Source organism: Lepus europaeus, chromosome 5, assembly GCF_033115175.1.
Source record: "Lepus europaeus isolate LE1 chromosome 5, mLepTim1.pri, whole genome shotgun sequence".
NCBI lineage: Eukaryota > Metazoa > Chordata > Mammalia > Lagomorpha > Leporidae > Lepus > Lepus europaeus.
Window position 1 is genome coordinate 16,612,892 of NC_084831.1, and position 24,565 is coordinate 16,637,456.

At 55.3% G+C, this 24,565-nt stretch overlaps 1 protein-coding gene across 1 annotated transcript; it reads right to left on the reverse strand.

Moving 5' to 3' along the window:
- Positions 1-21,541: 21,541 nt before the first annotated feature.
- On the reverse strand, positions 21,542-23,511 carry TEX46 (testis expressed 46). The gene is made up of 2 exons (XM_062190046.1): positions 23,320-23,511; positions 21,542-21,841 (listed from the first exon to the last, which is right to left on the reverse strand). Exons 1-2 carry the CDS (start codon positions 23,509-23,511, stop codon positions 21,542-21,544), a joined length of 492 nt encoding a protein of 163 aa, XP_062046030.1.
- Positions 23,512-24,565: the final 1,054 nt, after the last annotated feature.

Sequence of the window (24,565 nt, forward strand, 5' to 3'; positions counted from 1 at the left end):
GACAAGGACGTAGGCTTGGGGTCAGTCAGGGAGGAAGAGAGGAGGTCCCTCCTGCGCCTCGGGTTGCCCAGGCGTCACGAGAACCATAGCTTTGGGTAAGTTTCCTTTTTTTTTTTGGGGGGGGGGGGAGAGCGTTCCTATCTACTGGTTCACTGCCCAGTGCCTGCAATAGCCAGAGTTGGGCTAAAGCTATAGCCAGGAGCCTGGAACTCCATCCAGGTCTCCCACAAGGGTGGCGGGGACCCAGTTATTTGAGCCACCACCTGCTGCCTCCCAGGGTGTCAGGAGCCAAGATGGGACTCGGACCCTGCACTCTGATAAGGGGATGTGGGGGTCCCAAGCATTTCACGCCTGTGAAAAGAAGACCCTACCCCGCGAGACCTTCAACAGTCCCGCCTGGCAGGTGCACCCACACTTGTCTGCCTCTGCCTGCCATGCCCTCGCTTCGCCTGCGGGCATAGTGAAGTTTCTTAGACCTTCGATGAAGTGCCACCTCCACCGTGAAGCCTTCCCCAACTCTCTCCCTCCCAGGTCTCCTCCTAAAGCACTTGGCACAGCCCTCCAGGATGGTACAAATGCAGTCCTCTGTCGGACACCAGCTGCTCTGTCGCCGTCAGCTCGTACACCTGCAAGGGCCAGCTCTCCAAGGCCACGGCCACTGCCTGGCTTTCTGCCCTCCGTAGCGTCTGTTCGTGCTACTCGCTCCATGCACCTTTGTGGAGTGAATGTGAGCGTCCTGAGCGTGCAGGACAAAACGCCCCTCCATCCTGCTCCACACCTCCACTTTCGCTTCCTCTATTTTGTGCTCTTGAACCTGGGAAGGAGCATCCGGCAGCAGGTGTGTGTAAAGCTCCCAGTGCGTGGCTGGACCTCCACAGCGGGGGGGCAGCTCTGGAAGCCTGGTCGCAGCACCCCCATCCCCCACATTGCTCTGCCCCAGCTGAAAAACCTTTACCATACAAAGGGGACCTGTTGGGTGATCTCAAGGGAGGCTGGCGCTGCGCGGAGCTTGGGGCCCTGCCCCATCGTCAGGGGTGGGGGCCGAGGAAGTGCAGCCCGGGAGCGGGGGGGGGGGGGGCAGGGAGGACAGAGGTGATGACAGCAGGTGCAGAAGCCTCGCAGCGGGAGGAAGCAGAGGAATTGGAGAGGGAGGGGGGACAGCAACCCAGCTCTCATAGCCCAGTCCTGGATGCCGTGGCCAGCGTCCCAGGGGCTGTGCCAAGGCTTTTAAGACAGACGTCACGGGCCGGCGTTGTGGCACAGCAGGTAAAGCCGCTGCCTGTGAGGCCGGCATGCTGTAATAGAGCACTGGTTTGAGCCTGACTGGTTTGAGCACTTTCCATCGAGCTCCCTGCCAATGCGCCGGGGAAGGCAGCGGAAGATGGCCCAAGTGCTCAGGGCCCTGACACCCATGTGGGAGACCCCGATGAAGTTCCAGGCTCCTGGCTTCAGCCTGGCCCAGCCATGGCCATTGCAGTCATTTGGGGAGTTAACCAGCAGATGCAAGATTTCTCTCTCTCTCTCTCTCTCTCTCTCTCTCTCTCTCTCTCTCTGACTCTCCCTCTCTGTGTTGCTCTGCCTTTCAAATAATTAAGAGAGAGAGGTGAGGGAGGCCCTACTAACACTCTCATGTCGTGACTAAGGCTCAGAGAAGTTCAGTGACTGTCCCAAGGCCACACAGCTCATTGCAGATCTGGGAATTGAATCAAATGCCCAGGCTCTGATCTGCTCAACTTTCTGCAAAGCCTTGAACATCACATCTTGGGTCATCTCATTTCCAGGCAGGCAGACCAGGGCTACACGAAGCCAAGAACTTGTCTAACATCCCACCCCTGCACCGGCCACTAACATGAACTCACCTCTCACGGCCTGCTCCTGAACTTGGCTTGTGGAGCCCATTTCAAAGGTGATAAAATAGGGCTCAGAGAGGGTAAGTGACCTGCTCAAGGGCACAGAGCAAGGTGGAAGCGAATCCCTGCTGCCTGACCCTCAACCCTGGCATCTGAGAGCATGGCCCCTGCTGAGCCGTCTTCCTTGTGCCTGTGGCCTAAGCTGCGCTGGGAACAGGTGTCACTCCTGGCCTCCCCTGTCCTTGTCTGTCCCCCCTGGAATGAGACGGCGGCAAGGAAATTCAAGATTCTCCCCCAGGACCTGCACCCCAGGGCCTTGGCGAACTGTTCTGTTATTCATCTTTTCAATAACTCTTTTGTTTTCATTTTTTCATTTTACTTGAAAGGCAGAGAGACAAAGATCTTCCATCTGCTGGTTCCCTCTCTGAATGCCTGCGAGCCAGGCCCCTCACCCAGGTCTTCAGCATGGGCAGCTGGGATCATTGGGTGATCATTGCTGCCCCCCAGGGCGCACACTGGCAGGGAGGCTGGCCTCCAAGGCAGAGCTGGGCCTCGGACCCGGGGTGCGGGCATCCCGCCTTCACTCTCAGCTCCTGGCACCTGCCTCCTCTCAGCCACCCAAGCTGCAAAGGTGAGGGCCTGCCCTGGCCCTCCCTGGCCTTTTACCCCCACCGCCCCCCCCCCAGCCTGCTGGCCTGTTAGAGTTACCAAAGAGGTTAAGCATCTTGAAAAATGGAGAGAGAGAGAAAGAGTAAGAGAGAGCGAGACCACGAACCCTAGCCATTCATCACCCCGCTTTGTTAAATCCTAACACTTTACCATATCTTCTCTAATCTTTACATTTTAAACTATGCTACACCAGTGACTTACTCACTTGCTCCATCCAGCACCCCCAGTCCATTAGAAATCAGGGATTTGGGTTTGCTTTGTTAAAACAGTCCCTGGGCCAGCGCCGCGGCTCACTAGGCTAATCCTCCACCTGCGGCGCCGGCACACCGGGTTCTAGTCCTGGTCAGGGTGCAGGATTCTGTCCCAGTTGCTCCTCTTCCAGACCAGCTCTCTGCTGTGGCCCAGGAGTGCAGTGGAGGATAGCCCAAGTCCCTGGGCCCTGCACCCCATGGGAGGAAGCACCTGGCTCCTGGCTTCAGATCAGCATGGTGCACCAGCACTATGCGCCGGAGTGGGATTTCAGGGTGGCAGGGGGAGGCCACAGCAGCTCGCCCGCATCCCGTGCGGCTGCCCCCAGCCGCCACCTGTGATTCTCACCGTGCCTTGAATCAGCTTTTGCTTCCCGGATGAGGTTGAACACAGTTTCATGTGTTTCCTGCTCTTGTTTGAGTTTGGGTTTCTGTGGTTGGACCCTTCTCCTTTGCTTGTATTTTCCTGTTTGTTTTTCTTGTTAGTGTTATATGCCCCAGGTACTCTCACTTGTGGTTTGTCTTTTTTAAGATTTATTTATTTATTTGAGAGGCAGAGAGAGAAAGAGATCTTCCATCCTCTAGTTCACTCCCCAGATGGCCACAACGGCCAGAGCTGAGCCATTCCGGAGCCAGGAGCCAGGAGCTTCTTCCGGGTCTCCCATGTGGGTGCAGGGGCCCAAGCACTGCTTTCCTAGGCCATCAGCAGGGAGCTGGATCGGAAGTGGAGCAGCTGATTCTCCAACCGGCACCTACATGGGATGCTGGCACTGCAGGTGGCAGCTTTACCCGCTATGCCACAGCACCAGCCCCATGGCTTGTCTTTTTATGTTGTGTTTATGATCGCTTTGTGTGCAGGTGGAATCATGTACTGATGCCTCCGTAGTCAGACGGCCTTTGAATCACAGCTCAGCCACGTACCAGCTGTGTGCCCTTACGACGGTCACTTGCCCTCTCTGTGCTTTTTCCTGATCTGTAAACAAGAATGATCATGGTACCTGCCTCATACATTTGCAAGGGTTAAATGAGTTCATTTGTATCAGGTACCTTGTCTGACACAGCAGAAGCCCTGCTAATCGTTTTCAATAGGAGGCTTTTTGTCTTGGTTCTGGTTGCTGTCAGATTTCTCAATATTGTCTCTTTGGTTTGCATTTGTGTTGTGTGTGTGACAGCAGTTGTAAACACAGGCTTGTATACTTTCATACACAAAGGCGTTTTGGCTCTGGTGTGAGGTAGGGATCTCCTCTTTGTCCCAGCAGCATTTATTAAATCCCTCACCCTGTGTGTCCTTTCTGAAACCCATCAGGAGTCTGTACGACTGACATCTGCCTCCCAGGTCCTGTTCCTGTAGGAGCTCACTGAGTTCCTATCCCATCCCCCCCGCCAGTCCCACAGCTCGCGCTCTCCCACGGTGAAGCGGGCTCACCTGCCGTGTGCCATGTACCAGGAAGCAATCCGGACAGAGAGGCTTTCCGTGCTCTGAGCCCACCACCGCCACCAGCCCCTCCCCTGCCCCTTCTGTGTCCTCACATCCGCACACCTGCCCCTGCACCTGCCCTTCCCTCTGCTTGGGATTCCGTCTGTCCTGCACCGGACAAACTGCGTTCTTCCCTTGAAGCTCACAGGCCCCTGGGAGCCTCCTCCTTCCTCTGTATGCTGACTGCACCCCGCAGAGGAGCCGGGATGGTGCCGCTCACTGCTGGCTTTGCTGCCTGACTCCCCAGCGTCGGCCCCCTGGGCTGTTGTGCCTCTGACCCGGCCCCCAGCCCAGCACCAGCAGAGCGTGCGTTCCAGCCTCATGTTGTCCGTTGTCCGCAGCTCAGAAGCCCTGGGTCCTGTCTCAGCCGCAGCACCTGAGTCCACCGCGACTCAGGACCAGTCCTTCCCCCTCCCTTTGTGGCCTCGGTGGCTGAAGCAGAAGGCTGGCCCATTGTTCAAGCATTCACTCTTTTTTTTGACAGGCGGAGTGGACAGTGAGAGAGAGAGACAGAGAGAAAGGTCTTCCTTTTTGCCGTTGGTTCACCCTCCAATGGCCGCCGCGGCTGGCGCGCTGCGGCCGGCGCACCGCGCTGATCCAATGGCAGGAGCCAGGTGCTTCTCCTGGTCTCCCATGGGTGCAGGGCCCAAGCACTTGGGCCATCCTCCACTGCACTCCCGGGCCACAGCAGAGAGCTGGCCTGGAAGAGGGGCAACCAGGACAGAATCCGGTGCCCTGACCAGGACTAGAACCCGGTGTGCCGGCGCCGCAAGGCGGAGGATTAGCCTAGTGAGCCGCGGCGACGGCCTTAAGCATTCACTCTTACACCAGGAGATCGCACTTGAGTTCCCAAGTCAATTCCAGCTCTCGAATCTGGGGCTCATGTTGATACTACGTTTTCACTCTTTTATTTCAAAAGGCCAGAAACAACTGGAATGTTGCTCAGTTGCTGGCAGGGGTAGGAGCCTTCTTTCTGCCAAGGTCTACTTGGATATTTATAACATCATTCGTGGGCCATACTAAATTATCAACTTAACACTTTAGCCAGTGGGCACCAGAGTCATGGCACAATGGGTTAAGCCACCGCCTACAACATAGACATTGCATATGAGACCCAGTTTGAGTCCCGGCTACTCCACTTCCAATTCACCTCCCTGTTAATGGCCTGGAAAAGCAATGGGAGATGGCCTGAGTGCTTGGGGCCCGGCCACCCACGTGGGAGAACTGGATGGAGTTCTAGGCTCCTGGCTTTTCCACCTGGCCCAACCCCAGCCATTATAGCCATTTGGGAAGTGAACCAGCAGATGGAAGATCTCTGTCTCTCCCTCTCTCTGTAACTCTGTCTTTCAAATAAATTTTTCAAAAAGTGGTGGCCGGCGCTGTGGCATAGCAGGTAAAGCCGCCACCTGCAGTGCCAGCATCCCATATGGACACCAGTTTGAGTCTGGCTGCTCCACTTCCAATCCAGTTCTCTGCTATGGCCTGGGAAAGCAGTAGAGAATGGTTCAAGGCCTTGGGCCCCCGCACCCACATGGGAGACCTAGAAGAAACTCTTGGCTCCTGGCTTCGGACCAGCATGGCTCCAGTCACTGTGGTCATCTGGGAAGTAAACCAGCAGATGGAAGACCTCTCTCTCTCTCTCTCTCTCTCTCTCTCTCTCTGCCTCTGCCTCTCTGTAACTCTGCCTTTCAAATAAATCAATCAATCTAAAAAAAAAAAAAAACCTACAGATTTATTGACTTTCAAGTCCTGTCCATGATTGCCTTGGCAAAGCCAAAGGACTTCGTGGGCCTTATACAGCCCACAGGCCAGCAGCTTCTGCCCCTGGAACAGACCAGCTGTGGTACACCCACACGCTGGAATATTACTCAGTAAAATAAAGGAAGAAGCTGTGGATGCAATAAGGTGAGTGAAGTTCCAATGCATTTTAGCAAATGAGATAAGTTAGACACAGAGGCTGCAGGCTGTATAATACCCCTTAGCTAACATTCTGGAAACTACCATCGGAAGACAATGGCACAGCCTACAAAAGAGCAGAGGGAATTTGGGGAGTGATGGAGCTGTTCTCTATCTTGAGTGTGGTGGTGCCTACAAGGTCAAGTGTCTTTGTCAAAAAATCTCAGAACTGTATGTAAGTGGCACCTCTACTGCACAAAATGAGACCACAGAAGACCCCCAGGGCACTAGGACACCTCCACCCCAGGGGTGCTGGAGGAGACAGCAGGGCTGGGACTGAGCCTGAGCCAGGAGCCAACGAGCAGGCGAGCAGAGAGCTGCCCGGCTTGCCTGCCCGCTTGGTGTGGAATTGGCAACTGTGAGCCAAGAGCTGCGGGGGTGGGGCGGGGAGGGCGCCCCCAGAAGGGCTTGTGGCACCTGCGGCACCTGCGGCACTCTAGGGCCGTGAGCATCTCATTTTCAGCTGAGGTCGGGACAGAGAACGGCAGAGCTGTGATTCCAGCTGTGCAGCAGCCCCACCCCCACCTCAACGCGGGCCCAGGGTCTCTGCGCCCCAGGAAACTCGTGGCCCTCCTCTGGGGTCCAGGTTCATCCCGCCTCTGTGGCCAGCCCCGTGGATTTATCCCTGTAGTCCCGGAGGTGGGATCCGAGCGGCTCACAATGACATGGCAGGAGCCATGGGTGGGCTCTCCCCGCTGCCTACCCAGCCGGAAAGTGTAGGGATGGGGTTCAGGAAGAGCCTGCCCCCCAACATGGCTCCCCCAGCGCCTCCCCCTCCCCTCCTGCCCTCCAACTGCATCCCAGTCACTCACCTTCAGCCCCCTCCCCCACCCGCTCTGAGACAGCCCCATTCATTGTCCAGCCAGGCAGGCAAGATTCCCGGGGCAGGTTTTGGCCTAGCAGGTAAGACACAGGCATCCCGGTATCCCAGCATCCCGGTATCCCGTACCTTGTGCCTGGGCTCAACTCCCAGCTTCCTGCTAATGCACACCCTGGGAGGCAGCAGGAATGGCCCAAGGATTTGAGTTCCTAGATTGTGCTCCTGGCTCCTGGCTTCAGCCTGGCCCAGCCCCAGTCACTGCGGGCATTTGGGGAAGCCTGGTGTGCACCGGGCAATCTCTGCCCCCATGGAGCCCGCTGGCCGGGGTGGGGGTGGTCAGAGATGAGGGCCTCGGGCTGCTAGCTCTGAACACATGCCGTCACCTCTGGGAGTCCCAGTTTCTTTGCACGGTGGGGATCCCAGCAGTGCCCGCACTGCACAGAGCTTAGGTAGGGCTGAGTGAGATCGGGCACAGCGCCCAGAAAGCTGCTCCCCTGGGGGCCAGAGCTGCAATCCCTCCCCTGAGCCACAGGCCACATGCAGAGCGCTCCGCATGGGCGTGCCTGGGGGAGGAGCAGGAGCGTGTCCTTGAGCAGGTGTGCGGCGGGGGGCAGAGGGGCGGTTGGGGACCCTCGGTGCAGAGGCCGGAGCTGGGGGAAGCAGAGCAGCGCCACTCCAGTCAGTCGTGCAGTCAGCAGCCAGTGCCCCAGCACGGCCCCGGTTGGCAACGTGGGCTCAGAAATGTGACCCACGGCCATGAAGGTGACATTGGGGGGGATTTAGGGCCGTGTCTGCAGGCTTCTGGGGGCTGGGCCTCTCACCTGGGTTTTCATTCTCCCAAGGTTCCTTGAAGATCCCAGCTCCTTGAAGATTTAGGGCCACGGGACCCCCTGCGAGCAGGAGAAATGAACACCAAAAGAGGTTCTGCACGGCTGGAAGAGAGAGGGGACAGAGACAGGCGAGCAAACGGGAGGAGGGGAGCAGAGAGGGGAGGAGGCGGCCAGGCAGCCCCTCTGCTGCCCCAGTTTGCCCAGGACCCGCCTGATCGCAGGGACAGCTGGTCACCCTACTGGCCCCACATCTAACTCCAGCTCCTCCTCCCCCGCCAGCCTGCCCAGAGAGGACCCCTGCAGGCCCCCAGGATCGTGGCAGGCACTTACCTTCTCCCGGAAGGCTCAGACAATTCCAGCCCTGCTACGACCGGCCAGCATCTCTGGGGGGCCCGCTGTGCTCCAGGGCACGGGAATGGCCTCCAGGGTTGAGGCTTTGCCCAAGCTCTCCGGGGGCCGCCAGCTGTGGCATGTGATTCCCCAGCGCTAATCTCTCCCAGTGCCCTCTGCCGTGGGGATTATCTCCTGGGGTCCCCGGCAGCAGGGGAACGGGGCAGATCTGCCAGAGAGCACCCGGCACTACCACGTGACCCCAAGTGCCTCTGGCAGCCGGGCACAAGAGTGGAGGCTCTGCCTGCCCAGTGTGGGAGACAGGCGAAGGTGGCCGCCGGGATCCGGCCTCTGCTGACCACAGGCCCTGCCCCACCCTGCCCACCCCCACACCACCTCCTCACACCCCTGAGGACCCTGGGGATCTAAGGAGTGCAATGTGAAGCCCTGTTCTTAAATATTCAAATCAGCTGGGTTCAAGTTCCACTTCTGTCCGTGCCTGCATGACACCTCCTTGTTTCTTAGTCTATAAACAAGAGGAGACTAATAATACCCTGTTCTTGGGGCTGGCATTATGGCGCAGCGGTAAAGCTGCCACCCACATCACCCGTATCCCATATGAGTGATTGTTCGAATCCCAGCTGCTCCACTTCCAATCCAACTCCCTGCTAATGCACCTGGGAAAGCAGCAGAGGATGGCCTGGGTGCTTGGGCCCCTACCTACGTGTGGATGATGAAGTTCCAGGCTCCTGGCTTCAGCCTGGCCCAGCCCTGGCCCTTGCAGCCATTTGGGGAGTGAACCAGCAGATGGAAGACCTCTCTGTGTGTGTCTCTCTCTCTCCCTGCCTCTCTCTCTCTCACACTTCCTCTTTCAAAGAAATACATTTTTTAAAATAATAATAATACTTGGTCAGTGTGAGAGTTAAATTGCAGTGTGCTTAGAAAGCAGATAGCCCATCTCTGTCTCTCCCTCTCTCTGTCACTCTGCCTTTCAATGAATAAAATGAATTTAAAAAATACAGGCTGGCATTGTGCCTCAGTTAAGCTGCTGCCTGCAAGCTAGACATCCCATATCTGAACACTGGTTCATCTGAACACTGGTTCGAGTCCCAGCTGCTCTGTTTCCCATCCTGCTAATCACCTGGGAAAGCAGCAGATAATGGCCCCAATGCTTCAGCCCCTGCCGCCTACGTGGGAGACCCTGATGGAGCTCTTGGCTCCTGGCTCCTGGCTCCTGTCTCCTGGCTTTGGCTTGGCCTAGCCCCGGCCACTGCAGCCATTTGGGGAGCGAAGCAGATGGAAGATCTCTTTCTTTTTTTTTTTTTCTTTTTTGACAGGCAGAGTGGACAGTAAAGGGAGACAGAGAGAAAGGTCTTCCTTTGCCGTTGGTTCACCCTCCAATGGCCGCCGCAGCTGGCGCGCTGCGGCCGGCGCACCGCGCTGTTCCGATGGCAGGAGTCAGGTGCTTCTCCTGGTCTCCCATGGGATGCAGGGCCCAAGCACTTGGGCCATCCTCCACTGCACTCCCGGGCCTCAGCAGAGAGCTGGCCTGGAAGAGGGGCAACCGGGACAGGATCGGTGCCCCGACCAGGACTAGAACCCGGTGTGCCGGCGCCGCAAGGCGGAGGATTAGCCTACTGAGCCACGGCGCCGGCAAGGAAGATCTCTTTCTTGCTGTCTCTTCCTCTCTCTTTCTCTGTCACTCTGTCTTCTAAAGACATAAAATAAATATTAAAAAAAAAAAAAAAAAGATAGCAAGTAGGCAGCCCAGGACCCAGCACCTAGCAAGGGCCTCACAAAAGCCAACTTCTTGCTATGACTTGGGTTTGACACCAAACTTCCCAGCCCCTGTGGTGGGTATCAGACCAGGGGACATCTGGAATACCCCCTCTATTGCTTTTACATAAACGATAACATGCATTTACCTTCCGGGCACGAGATAAGGCTGCCCACTGGAGTAACTTAGGGAGCTTCTTGAAACCAGAGACGTCGGGACAGGCATTTAGCGTAGTGGTTAAGACACCTGCATTCCACATTCCAGACCCGGCTCTGGCTCCTGCCGCCAGCTTCCTGCTAGTGCAGACCCTGGGAGGCAGCAGTGAGAGCTGGAGTAATCGGGTTCCTGCCACCCGTGTAGGGGACCTGGATTGAGTTCCTGGTTCCCGGCTTCAAACTCCCTGGCCCATTGTAGACTTTTGGGGAGTGAACCACCAGCAGATGGGTGTGCTCTGTGTGTGTGCCTTTGTGCCTGTCTCTCAAAACAACAAAAATCCGCCTGTGTCTGACTCCCACCCCAGAGATCCCCAGAGTGAGAGGGAGCCTGGACGCCGTGATTTTTGAAGCCCTGGGCAATTCTGCGTGGCCAAGATTGAGAACCAGCAGCCCGGCCCAGCGTCTCCAACTCAGCTGAGGTTCATGGTAACTGCAGGTCCAGGCCAGTGGACTGGGGGCAGACCCAGGGCCTCGGTTTCTTGCTGGCTCCCAGGGGATGCCGATGCTGGCTGAGGACCACGCCCCCAGGCGCCGGCTCCTCTGCAGTGCAGGATGAGGTCTGAATTATTATCTCCCTTTGCTCACACTCAGGGTCTTGTGCTGGAGACTTGCAGGTCCTCTTCCATAGCCCCCGTGGGCAGAATCTGAGTGATTTTGTTGGAACTCCACATCGTGTAGCTCCGAGAGGAAATGATTTGTCAAGGTCAAGTTCAGTAGAGCTGGGAGCCGGCTCTTTGCCATCAAACCTGGCCCCTTGGGGAATCTTCACTGCAGCTCAGAGCCGGCCGGGCCTGCCTCCGGGACCCAGGCTGAGTGCCAGGCGTGCTCAGCACTCTCTGTGGTGTGTGCATCCGTCTGCCAGCAGCCCTGTGAGGGGCTCTGCCCCCATTGTACAGCCGAAGAAACTGAGGCTCGTAAAAGTGAAACTTCAGGAAGTGACAGGCCTGGGATTCGAACCCAGAATCCTGCTCCCCAGACCTCCTGCACCTTCCAGCAGGCTGCCGGCTGCTTCAAGGAGAGGATCGGGCTCAGGTATGTGTGTCGCCAAACCTATCGCTGAATCCACTCCAGGGTTTCACAGTCTGCAGCCTGGGGCACCAGCCCCGCTCTGGGAGCTCCCCTGGTCACTCACCCAGTTCCCAGTGCAGAGACAGCCCTGGACCTCCCATATGTAACCAGCCAGAACCGGCAGCATGCCATACAGAGAGTGGCCACATGATGGCAGTAGATGCCCATGTGTAAAACCTCTGCGGCTGCCTCCTTTAAACTGGATAATTTGAACCTCTCTTCCCCTATACCCTGATCGGGTCTGTGAACCGAGGAAACAGCCCAGAACAGCCCCATGAGGGAGGAATTATCCACCCTCTTCACAGATGAGAGATCAGGCCCATCCTTTGCTTACATAACCTTCCATGGCTGCCTCCTGCTCTTCAGGGGAAAAAATGCAAAATCCTTACCTTCGTGAACTAAACCCCACTGGGTGGACAGATGGCTTGAGCCTGACGGCCGGAGTTCAAATCCCAGCTCTGCCACTTGTTACTTATGTGACTTTGGTCACGTAGAGACATTCATTTGATTTGAAAGACAGAGACAGAGAGAGCTTTCATCTGCTGGTTTACTCCCCAGATGCCTGCTACAGCCAGCAACTCCATCTGGGTCACCCACGTAGGTGGCAGGGACCCAAGTGCTTGGGCCATCATCTGCTGCCTCCCAGAGTGCTCATTAGCAAACAGCTGGATGACACGTGCAGCAGCCAGGACTCCAACCAAGCATTCTGAGATGAGGTTTGGGCAATTTTATTTAGAAGCCATTTATTTAATGAGTATAAATTTCATGAGTACATCTTTAGTAATACAGTGATTCTTCCCACCCTATCCGCCCTCCCACGCCCATCCCCTCCCCACTTCCTCCTCCCTCTTTCATTCCCAGTCCCATTCTCCACTAAGATTCATTTTCAATTAACTTTATACACGGAAGAGCAACTCTATACAAAGTAAAGATTGCAACTATTTGCGCACACACCCACGCACACATACACACACTAAATATAAAAAACTGAGAACAAGTTTTACAGTTAAATCTCATAGTACCACTCATTTAGGACAGAGATCCTGCATGGGGAGTTAGTACACAGTGACTTCCTGTTGTTAATTTAACAACACTCTTATGTATGATGTCAGTGACCACACATGGCTCTCCCATGAGTTGCCCAGGCTATGGAAGCCTTTTGAGTCCACAGTCTCCATCAGTATTTAGGCAGGGCCAAAGGCAAAGTGGAAGTTCTCTCCTCCCTTCAGAGAAAAATACGTCCTTCTTTGATGGTCACATCTTTTCGCTGGGGTCTCACTCACATGTAGGATTTTTTTTTTTTTTTTTTTTTTTTTTTTTTTTGCCACAGTGTCTTGGCTTTCCATGCCTGAAATTCTCTCTTGGGCTTTTCAGCCAGACCGGAATGCCTTAAGGGCTGATTCTGATGTCAGAGTGCTATTTAAAGCAATTGTCATTCTATGAGTCTGCTGTGTGGCCTGCTTCCCTTGTTGGAACATTCTCTCCTTTTTATTTCTATCTCTTCTTATTACTAGACACTTGATCATATTTATATGATCCCTTTAATACTTAATTTTATCATTATGATCAGTTTAATGCTTAATTTGGTCACTTTAACACTTGAAATAGCATTTTTACTACTCAGCTTAATGGGATTTGGGGTCCCTTGGGAAGTTTTTAAACTGTACACTTAAAAATAAGTCCATAGGCAGTGGAGGATAGCCCAAGTGCTTGGGCCCTGCACCCGCATGGGAGACCAGGAGAAGCACCTGGCTCCTGGCTTCAGATCAGCACGATGCGCCGGCCACAGCGGCCATTGGAGGGTGAACCAATGGCAAAAAGGAATACCTTTCTTTCTGTCTCTCTCTCTCACTATCCACTCTGCCTGTCAAAAATAAATAAATAAATAAGTCCATAGGTATGTATGCAGAACTATAGAGCTTTGCAGAAACGTTTTTTTTTTTTTAAGATTTACTTATTTGAGAGGCAGAGTTACAGATAGAGAGAGGTCTTGGTTCACTCCCCAAATGGCCGCAATGGCCAGAGCTGAAGCCAGGATCCAGGAGCTTCTTTCAGGTCTCCCACGTAGGTGCAGGGGCCCAAGCACTTTGGACATCTGCTGCTACTTTCCTAGGCACATTAGCAGAGAGAGCTGGATTGGAAGTAGAGCAGCCAGGACTTGAACTGGCACCCATATGGGAAGTTGGCAGCACAGATGGAGGCTTAACCTGCTGCACCACAGTGCCGGTCCCAATTTGTGCAACTTAACTGCTGCGCCAAGCACTTGCCCCTCTTGGCCTCTCTTAAGCCTCAACGTGCTCATCTGTAAAATGGGTAAGGAAGCAGAAGCTAGCCCCTTGGGGAGGGAGTGTGGATTGCATGAGCTAATCGTGGGGAAGCACACAGGCTGGTGGCTGGCACATAGCAAGTGCTCACAGACGTTTGCCACTGCTGTCACCACCAGTCCCCCGGACCTCCCAGGGAGAACGTGATCATACTCACTCCCCGCAGCAGGATTCTTGAGTGGCTGAGACAAAGTCAAGGACAAAGTAGACTTTAAAAGGGAAAAGCTCCCTCCTGAAGGAGAGAGGAAGAGGCACCAGCATTGTGATGCAGTGGGTCAGGCTGTCACTTCGACATTGGTATCCCATCTCAGAGCGCCAGTTCCGGTCCCGCCTGCTCTGCTTCTGATCCAGCTCCCTGCTCATGCACCTGGGAAAGCAGCAGAAGGTGGTCCAGGTGCTTGGGGCCCTGCTTCCCACACAGGAGGCCTGGATGGAGTTCCAGGTCGCTGGTTTCAGCCTGGCCCAACCTTGGCTATTGCCAGCATTTACGGAGTGAATCAGTAGATGGAAGATGGATCTCTCTTTCCTTCTCTCCCTCTCCCTCTCCCCGTCCCCTCAATCTGTTCTCTTTCAAATAAATAAAATAAATCTTCAAAGGGCAGCGGGAGCCACTGAGCACTTTCCCCAGCCAGGCTTTCACGGATTCAGCGATGCGTCCATCCGCTTGCTTGCTTCCCCACGGAGCCATTGGACAGACGCTGACCTGTCGCTGATCATGTCCTACACCCAGGCCTGGGGAGAACACAGGACTCTCCTTGCCAACACCCATGTTTTGAGCACCTCATCAGTACCAGGCTCTGTTCCAGGTGTTTCCAGAGTATCAGTGAACAAGCAGCACGAAGGTCCCTGACCTCAGAGAGCTTATCTCCCATTGCCGGTGGCACAATAAATACGGTCAATATCACCAGAGAAGGTGGGGCAGGTGTCTGGTTAACCTGCTGGTGAAGGTGTCGATTAAGACACCAGTGTCCCATGATGGACTGTGTCCCACGTCTGCCCACCTCCGTCTCCTGATTCCAGCTTCCTGCTGGTGCAGGTCCTGGGAGGCAGCAGTGAGGCTCACGGAGCCACAGGTGAGCTGAACTGAGGTCCTGGCTCCCAGCTGCAGCCTCAGGCACGAGGCTGCTGTGGGCATTTGGGGAGTGAACCATCAGATGGGCGCTCTCTCTGTCTCTGTCTCTGTGCCTGTGAAATAAATAAGTAGAGCCGGGTAAGAGGTGTGGATTCACCCGGGTGAGATGTTTAGCATTTGTGGGCAGCGAAGGAAGAGTGTGCGGGGCAGGGGAGAAGCTGGCGGCCTGACCTTCAGGTGGGATCATCTGGTGTTAGGGGAGGAAGCGCAAAAGGCCTTGGCTGGAGCTCACCAAGTGCAGAGCGGAGTGGCGAGTAAAGTCGGGAATGGGCCAGGAAGGCCATCTAGAACGTTCCAGGTCACAGGGAGGACTTTGGCTCCACCTCTGAGTGAGATGGGGACCTCCCCAGAGTGAGAAACTGAGCAGTAGCATGATGGGCTTCACACCTTCCCTGAAACACCTCGGCTCTGTGTAGAGAACCTACGATGGGGGCGGGCAGGTCGGCCAGCAGACTGCTCCCGTGCAGGCAAGGGGTGGAGGGTGGGCGATGAGAGGTGAGGGGTGGGGGTGAGAGTGAGGGGTGAGGGGTGGGTGGTTGGGGGTGAGGGGTGGGGGTAAGGGTAAGGGGTGGGGGTTGAGAGTGAGGGCTGGGGGTGGGGAATGAGGGGTGGGGGTTGAGAGTGAGGGGTGGGGGTGAGAGTGAGGGGTGGGGGGTGAGAGTGAGGGGTGGGGGTGAGAGTGAGGGGTTGGGGGTGAGGAGTGAAGGGTGGGGGGAAGGGGGTGAGGGGTGGAGAGTGAGGAGTGGGGGGTGGGGGGTGAGGGGTGTGTGGTAGGGGTGGGGGGCAAGGGGCGAGGGGTGAGGGCCAGCAGCACAGGGCCAGGAAAGTGCTTCCGGGGATGCTACATTGGAGGTGCAGCTGATAGGATCTGCTGGTGGACTGGGACTGGGTATGTGTGGGAACAGCTCCAACGCTGAGCACCTGAGCAGTGGGAGGGGCCGCTGACTTCTACTGGGAGGCAAAGGGCCTTGAATGGGGGAGGGGATGGGAGGGCCAAGAGCTCTGTACCAAAGAAGGAATTCAGGAGATCATCGGCAGGCAGCGGGGTTGATGTTTAAGGCCAGCACCAAGGGAAGGAACCCGAGCGCTGAGCTGGGATCCGGGAGATCAGAGTCCTGGGTGAAGGCAAATACAGCAGACGCACAGCGTGGGCACAGACAGGCCTTTCCCGGGGAGACTCCTGGGAGAGGGGCCGAGTTGGGTGAGGCCCAGAGATGTCCGATCTCACAACACCACATGGTGAGAGGTACCAGGAACCGGGGCACAGAGGGAAACGCCATGGGGTGTGCCCCAGAACAGAGACCCCCCCCATCCTCACAGATGAAAGACGAGCGAGTCTTGAGAGCCTGGCTCGGGCACCAGGGCCACAGCTCGCGGCGCCGAGGACCCTGGAGACCCTGTCAGAGCAGAGACCAGCTGGGCCCATTTCTGCCGTGCGGGCAGAGGCCTCTCTAGAGCGCTCCTGCCATCTCACACGTGTCATTTTTCCAGGATCCGTCCCCTGACCGAGGGACTCATCCCACAAAGGCCACACAGCAGGAGTAGAAGTCAGCTGGGCCCATAATTGCGGCTCACCATTACGGCCCCTGCCAGGGATTGTAAAGCAAGCGCTGTGGAGGTCTCCCGGATGTGGAGACGGAGGCCGCTTCTGCTCGCAGTGCTCATCTTCATACACTGTGCGTTCCAAGTCCTGACTCAGACTGGGTTCTTGCAGCCATCCCTTGTTTGGGGGAGGTCTGGCTCCTCTGAATACAAGTGTGCAAGAAAAGGGCTTCCCGAAACATCCTCTAAAAAATGAAAAACAGTTGAGAGTTCAAACTGCTGAGAGTGTCTTCCTGTGCTCCCGTGCCCCTGTCATTAACCGACTTCTGCACTGGGCTGGAGCAGCCCTTGCAGACGGTGAGGGGTCAGCAACCGGAGGACGAAGTCTACCACGGAGGCCGGAGCCATCTGGCCACGGAGGCCAGGCCAAGTCTGGGAAAGAGCCCAAGGCTCAGATGGAGGCATAGCCTGCAGCCGTTCGCCTACACAAGCTTTCAACGTGGGCAAAGGCATCAATCCAGAAATAGCAGGGGACATCGGCCAGTAGGACAACTCCCCTGGGTGCCCAGCAAATAGCCCGAAGCCGTGTGGTTGTGCAGCATAACCTGGACTGAGGATCTGTGAGAGCCTCGAGGAGAGCTGGGTGGCTGCACATCATGAATTCTCTCCATCCAGGGGCGGAAAAGCTGCACAAAAGAATGGAATCTGTGTACTGCACACTCAGGAATGGCTCGTCACTGGGACGGGGGACATTGCCTGTGCCTTTGGGTCTGGGCTTATCATGAAGGGTCATAGGCAGGTGGCATTCTGTCCAAGTGTGGAAGGACCTTGACCAGGGCATGAAACAAATCCTGGGTTTACCAGGGCACCACCCAATGCGCTTCTCGTTGGCTTCGACATCACCCAGGTAGAGGAAGAAACCATGGGTGTGCAGGCCCCGTGACGAAGACATTGTCGTGGCTGTGGTCAGCTGGGAGCAATGCCCTTGCCGTGATTAGAGAGCAGGACACAGGTATGGTCGCCCACAGCTGGGGACAGTGGGCAGGGTACTGGTGATGACAGACTCAGTCGCGTAATGGGCTCCATGCTGTGGACCCTGGCCTGGGCAGCTGCAGTCAGCTGTCCAGCATTGCCTGTCTAGGAGAGGGGGCAAGAGGTTGTCTAGCCCTCCACCCTGATCTATGTCCTGAGATGCTCATGGATGTTTTTGCCAGATCAGCTGGAGTTTGTCCTGCCCCAGACATCTGCTAGGAGAGGGTACTTTTCCCTAAGCATCGAACTCCGAATGAACCCTGAAATCAGCATTCTGTCCTCAAAGGCAACCTCTGGAGACTGAGGAAGGTGACCGGAGGCCAGAGAAGACCTTTGGAGTAGGCAGAGTGACCACCCTGAAGTTCCCATTTTGTAGAGCAGGCAGATCGTCGGGATATAGGCCCCTCAAGGCAAAGGCAGCATCACAGTCGCCCACCCGGAGTGCACATCGATCACGTGTCCTCCAAGGGCCGGCTCTGTGGTGTAGCGGGTAAAGCCACTGCCTGCAGTGCCGGCATCCCATATGGGCTCCAGTTCGAGTCCCGGCTGCTGCACTTCCAATCCAGCTCTCTGCTATGGCCTGGGAAAGCAGTAGAAGATGGCCCAAGTCCTTGGGAGCCTGCACCCACATGGGAGACCTGGAAGAAGCTCCTGACTCCTGGCTTCGGATTGGTGCAGCTCTTGCTATTGCGACCAATTGGGGAGTGAACCAGAAGATGGAAGACCTCTCTCTCTCTCTCTCTCTTTCTCTCTCTCTCTCTCTCTGCCTCCTCTTCTTTCTGTGTGTAACTCTGCCTTTCAAATAAATAAATCTTTTAAAAAAAAACATTAAGGGGCGAGGGCGGGCTTTTGGACTGGTAATTAGCACTGCCGACTAGCACGCCTGCATTCCAAATGTAGTGGTTGGGTTTGGTGCTCACCTCTGGCTCCTGACTCCAGTGTCCAGCTAACACAGACCCTGGAGCAGCAGTGATGACTCGAACGACTGGGTTCCCACCTCCCAAGTGACAGACCTGGACGGGGTTCCCAGCTTCTGGCTTCAGTCCCCATGCTTGCTCCAAGTACCGGGAGAGTAAACCAGTGAGTGGGAACTCTGTGTGTGTGTGTGTGTTTCACTGTCTCTGTCTCCCACATGAATAAAAATAAGAGGGCAGAGAAAATGGCAGGACATATAAAACCATGATCAACAATCGTAGATGTTATTTATGGAGCACCAAGTGTATACTGGCTATTGGACCAAGTGCCGCGGGGGACAACAGGAACAAGATGCTGCGCTGTGCTCAGAGCTCATGGTCTCACTGGAGGTGCGGAGGGAATTTGGCAACGTGTCCAGATCACATCGCAGCAGGACGTGCTGAGCACCGCGGGGGGGGGGGGGGGGTCACTGCAGCAGGGGCAGGAGAGCTTTCTGGCGGAGGCGCCTTTGGAAGTGAGGAGGAGGATGGCGGAAATGGAAAGGTAAGGGATCCCGAGGGGAGAAACCCTGTGAGCAGAGGTCCAGATGTGTCTGGGGCGTGGCCAGACATCTGCTTCATGTGTGTCCGACTGTGCTGCCAGGCGGGACAGCAGCACAGCATTCAGTCACACGCGTCACACACTGGGTGACGGATGTCATCCACTGCTCCCTCTGGAGAAGTCTCCATTCAGTGATAACTTCTTCATAGTCTCATACTTGCTAATCTCACTGTTTAAAAAAACAAACAATGTGTGTGCCAGCACACAGTGGGTTAAGCTGTCACCCATGATGCTGGATCCCATGTTGGAGCGCCGGTATGAGTCCCAGCTGCTCTACTTCCAATGTAGTTCCCTGCTGATGCGCCTGAGCAGGCAGCGGAAGATGGCCCAAGTGCTTGGGCCCCTGACGCCCACACTGGAGGCCCAGATGGAGCTCCTGGCTCCTGGCTCGGACCTGATCCGATCCCAACCATCGCAGCCATGAGCAGAGTGAACCACCAGGTGAAGAATCTCTCTGTCTCTCCCTGTAGCTCCATTTTTCAAATAAATAAATAAATATTTTACTTTTTTTTTCTATTTTTATTTTGCTTGAAAGACAGAGAGAGAGAAAGAGAGGAAAAAGAGCTTCCATTGGCTGGTTCACTCCCCAAATACCTGTAACAGGCAGGGCAGGCCAAAGTCAGGAGCCAGGAACTATGTCCAAGTGGATGGCAGGGACCCAAGTACTTGAGCCAGCACCTGCTGTCTCCCAGGGTGCGCACAAGCAGGAAGCTGGATCAGAAGTTGAAATGGAGCTGGGACTCAAACGCAGGCACTCCAGATATGGGATGTGGAAATCCAAGTGGTGACTTAACTGCTGTGTCATGCACCTGCCTCCCCCCCCCCTTTTTTAAGATTTATTTTTATTTGTTTGAAAGACAGAGTTACAGAGAGCGGTAGAGACAGAGAGAAAGGTCTTCCATCTGCTGGTTCACTCCCCAAGTGGCTGCAACAGCTGGAGCTGTGCTGATCTAAAGTCAGGGCCGGCGCTGCGGCTCACTAGGCTAATCCTCCACCTTGCGGTGCCGGCACACTGGGTTCTAGTCCCGGTCAGGGCACCGGATTCTGTCCTGGTTGCCCCTCTTCCAGGCCAGCTCTCTGCTGTGGCCAGGGAGTGCAGTGGAGGATGGCCCAAGTGCTTGGGCCCTGCACCCCATGGGAGACCAGGAGAAGCGCCTGGCTCCTGCCATCGGATCAGTGCGGTGCGCCGGCCGCAGCGCGCCAACCGCGCGGCCATTGGAGGGTGAACCAACGGCAAAGGAAGACCTTTCTCTCTGTCTCTCTCTCTCTCACTGTCCACTCTGCCTGTCCAAAAAAAAAAAAAAAAGTCAGGAGCCAGGAGCTTCTTCCATGTCTCCCACGTGGGTGCAGGGGCCCAAGGACTTGAGCCATCCTCTACTGCTTTCCCAGGTCATAGCAGAGAGCTGCATCAGAAGAGGAGCAGCCGGGACCAGAACCAGTGCCCATATGGGATGCCAGTGCTTCAGGCCGAGGCTTTAACCTGCTGTGCCATAGCACCACCCCTCCCCTCAAACTCTTTTTAATACAAAACTTACAATCTCAGACCCTTCAGTGGATTACATTGGAACTTTAATATGATTTTGTTTTCACTGTCTTTATTTGTTTACAGTTGTATTCTATTTCAGTCAAAGATACTGGTTTTGTTTTAATTTGCAAAGAAATTATTATTTACTTTCCTCTGTTGATAAACCTATTTAGGAAAAAGCAATGCATTTGAAGGAACAGCGCTGAGTGACTCACTCGGTGGCTCCTGGCTAGAGCAGGAAACACAAATGTGGTCCACAAATGAGTGATGTTTAGAAGGAGCTGACATGGAGTTCAAGGTGTGAGAGGGGAGGGACCAGACTGGGGGAAAGGATCAGGCCACGGAGGGCCTGAACATCACGGGAAGGAGCAGAGGTCCATCTGTCAGCCATGGCAGTGAGATGCGGGCCCAAGAACAGGCAAGGAACATGGTCAGAGCCGTGCTTGGCAGAGCCTGCTCTGGTCTTTGAGTGCAGAGTGGGTGCAGCCCGGGGGCCGGGGCAGCAGCAAGGACGCTCAGGGGAACCGGCAGAGTTCCCTGGACCAGGGTAGAGGTGGCCCAGCTGAAAGAGAGGAAGGGCTGGGCTGTGCAGCCCTGTGCCTGTGTTAGCTGCCACCCTGCTAACGGGCTGTGCACAGGTTATCTTTTCCTGGGATGATATTTCAGCCTCTGAGCCGACTCCTGACTCCTAGGCGCTCTACAGTGTGATCCACCAGCAACGTTCAACAGCCTGTGATGGGGTTTTACCGGGCGCTGCAGTTTGGTTATGATTTGCTGCCTAAGGGTTCATGCGCTGGAGACGTGGTCCCTAGTATGAAAGGTGGTGGAATCTTTTAGAGGCGGGGCCTAATGGGAAGTGATTAGGTCCTGGGGGATGGGGCACCATCGTTGGAAGAGACTAAAGGCTGCCTCGGGGGACGGGATCAGGGATCACAGGCCTTGGTGGGTTACTGAGAGAGATACAGCACTGGAGCCGTTGTTACAGAATGAGCTCTGCTTTCCTTCATCCTCCCCCACGTGACTTCCCTCTCCCACTCGCCCGGACAGCTGCTGGCTGCTCCGAAGCCCTGGCTCCGAAGCCCTGACCAGGAGCCGACACTAGCAACATCCTCTTGGACCTCCAGAGCTAGAAGCTAAATAAACCCAGCCTCCCGTGTTTTGTTCTCGCGACACGAAACAGGCCAGCACGCAGAGTCAAGGTCATGGCAGCAGAGGCGAGCCCAGCCCCGTCTCAATAGGCGAGGGAGATGGAAGTACAGTCGGAGAGGGTGGAGACCGTCGAGCCGTGCCTCCTCCTCCTGTGTCTCCTCGAGGGAAATTGCCGGTGTCTGCCTGAGCGTCTGTGCCGGCTCATTTTATTCCATAGGACGAACATCTGGTTTTCTAGGACCTTCAGCTTCATTTCGCTGCACAGGAGCCGTTCGAGGAGCTTGTCCTGGAGTGCAAAGCAGGCCTGCAACCTCTCCAGTTCCTTTGGGCTCATGGTGGTGTTGGTGGGGCTGGCATCCGGGGTCTTTGCTTTCTCTGCCTCCTCCTGAGGTCCCCACCCCCAGGGAAAAGCGAAACGTTGGTTAATAATGATACTCCCAGTCTGCACCGAACACCTGCTCCATGCCAAGTGGTTTATAAATGTTATCCTAGGGGCTGGGGCTGTGGCATAGTGGGTAAAGCCACCACCTGAAGTTCTGGCATCCCGTGTGGGCACCAATTTGAGTCCTGGCTGCTCCACTTCCGATCCAGCTCTCTGCTATGGCCTGGGAAAGCAGTAGAAGATGGTCCAAGTCTTTGGGGCCTTGCACATGTATGGGAGACCCAGAAGAAGCTTCTGGCTCCTGGCTTTGGATCAGCCCAGCTCCACTAGTTCACTCCCCAAGTAGCCGCAATGGCCGGCCAGAGCTGCGCTGATCCAAGCCAGGAGCCAGGAGCTTCTTCCGGGTCTCCCACGTGGGCACAGGGGCCCAAGCTTTTGGGCCATCTTCTACTGCTTTCCCAGGCCATAGCAGAGAGCTGGATCGGAAGTGGAGCAGCCGGGACTCAAGCAGCGACCATATGGGATGCCGACGCCACAGGAGGAGGATTAACCTACTGTGCCACAGCACCAGCCTGCCCCTATTTTTCTAACCCTCACCTGCCTCCTGCTCCTTAATAATAAAGAACACTTTATTTTTTCTTTTTTTAATTCAGCTACAAACTACTTGTCTTTCAAAACAGTTAAAATCTAAACATTTCAGATATGCAAAAAAAGAGTAGATAATACAACAAATATTGATATTATCCCGCCAGCTTAAGAAATAAAATGTCACAAATACAATTGAAGCCCTTCTCCTCCCGAGCAGCATCTTTTCAATGGTAATCCTGCATTTAGTATTTATTTTCCTGTGCCTTTCTTTAGTAGTTCTCAATGGGAGACAATTTTGCCCTCCCTGGGGGACATTTGGCATTGTCTGGAGATATTTCTGTTTGTCACAAATGGGGCAGCGGTGCTACTGGTCTCTTGTGGGTAGAGGCCAGGGATGCTTCCAGGCTTCCAATAAGCTTTACCCCACCCCTGCAGCAAAGGATTATCCCAGGCGAATTGCCAATAGCGCTGAAGTTGAGGCCCAGTTCCTAAGCTCCTTTTACTATGTCTACACATCCACAGTGCACTACAAGGTGTTTTGTACACTTCCGCTATCTTCAATGGGGCGTTTCAGATGCACATCTATATGCACGCGTCTCTGGTCTATCCCGTTCACTTGTTCCACGTTTGTCATCTCTGCTTCCCAAACAGCTTTGACAACCAACGTGAAGCCAGGTACAGGGAGTGTCCCCTTACAGCTGACCCAACTGAAGCCTTGGGGAGAGAAGTGATTGGCCCACCATCAACCAAGCAGAAGCTGAAAGGCAGGGACTTAGACCAAAGTCTTGGGTTCCTCAGCCTTTCCCCCTTATTCTGGCACCTTCCACATCCTCCCAACCCCCCCCCCCCCACTTTGGCTGTAAATGTCCCATTATCCCCTTCTCGCTCACCTTCCGGCACCCTGAGGGGGCGGGCTTGGGTTCATACTTGACCAGCCAGTTGCTTAGCAACAGCAGAAGGAACAGGAACCCAAACAAGACTGGCTTATAGTTCATCAGCCAAACCACCAGCGCTCCCATGATGCTGGAGGAAGCAAGGACCCCATGGAGACCCCTGAGAAGAAAGAGCAGTTCTCCCAGCATTACGGTAGGGAGGCACACGGGCCCCAGCACCCTGCCTCTGTGCCCTCCATGGCAGGAGAAAGGCCACCCTCCCTGCTGCATCACAAGCAGCTCCCCTCCCGCCCCCCAGCTGCCATGTAACAATAAGGTGAGTGATGGCCATGCAGAAGCACCCACCTTATGCCAATCTCCTTGACAGGCACCTGCAAGCATCATCCTAGAGTGTCCTCACAACCACCAAGTGATGTAGGCCTTAGCAACGCCACACTCTGGGCTGCACCCCTGGGAATCAAATGGCTGCAGAAAAAATGACTCAAAACTTGGAAATAAGGCAAAAAAGATGAGTGTGTGTGCTTTCTTTCTTTTTTAAAGATTTATTTGAAAGGCAGAGTTACAGAAAGGGAGAGAGAAAGAGAGAGGGAGAGAGAGAGAGGTCTTCCATCTGCTGGTTCACTCTCCAGATGGCTGCAAAGGCTGGGTTGTGCTGATCTGGAAGCCAGGAGCTTCTTCTGGGTCTCCCATGTGGGTGCAGGATCCCAAGGACTTGGACCATCTTCCACTGCTTTCCCAGGCATAGTAGGGAGCTGGATCAGAAGTGGAGCTGCTGGGACTTGAACTGGCGCCCATATGGGATGCTGGCACTGCAGGCGGTGGCTTTCCCTGCTACGCCACAGGCTGAATTCCTTTTTGAGGCCCAGTGGTGAGTTCTGAGCAGTCTCATTCTGAGGAATGCACTTCCAGCCTACTTCCTGCCTTGTCTCGTGGCACCCAACATCTCTTTGCCAGTGTTTCACAGAGGAGGGGGCTTGCCCGCTTTCTTGTCCTGGAGCCCCCGTGGCCTTTGCTTCCTTTCTTCTAGTTACAGTCTCTCTGCCCGACTCCTGCAGGAGGAGCATCCTATGAGAGGCCCAGGCCACTCGCTTGCTTTCCCAGGCCACAGCAGAGAGCTGGATTGGAAGTGGATTAGCCAGGACTCAGATGGGACGCCAGCACAGCCGGCGGCGGATTTACGCACTACATCACAGCGCTGGCCCCAAGCTCACTCTCCTTCACACTCTCTGCCTGGGCCCTCTTG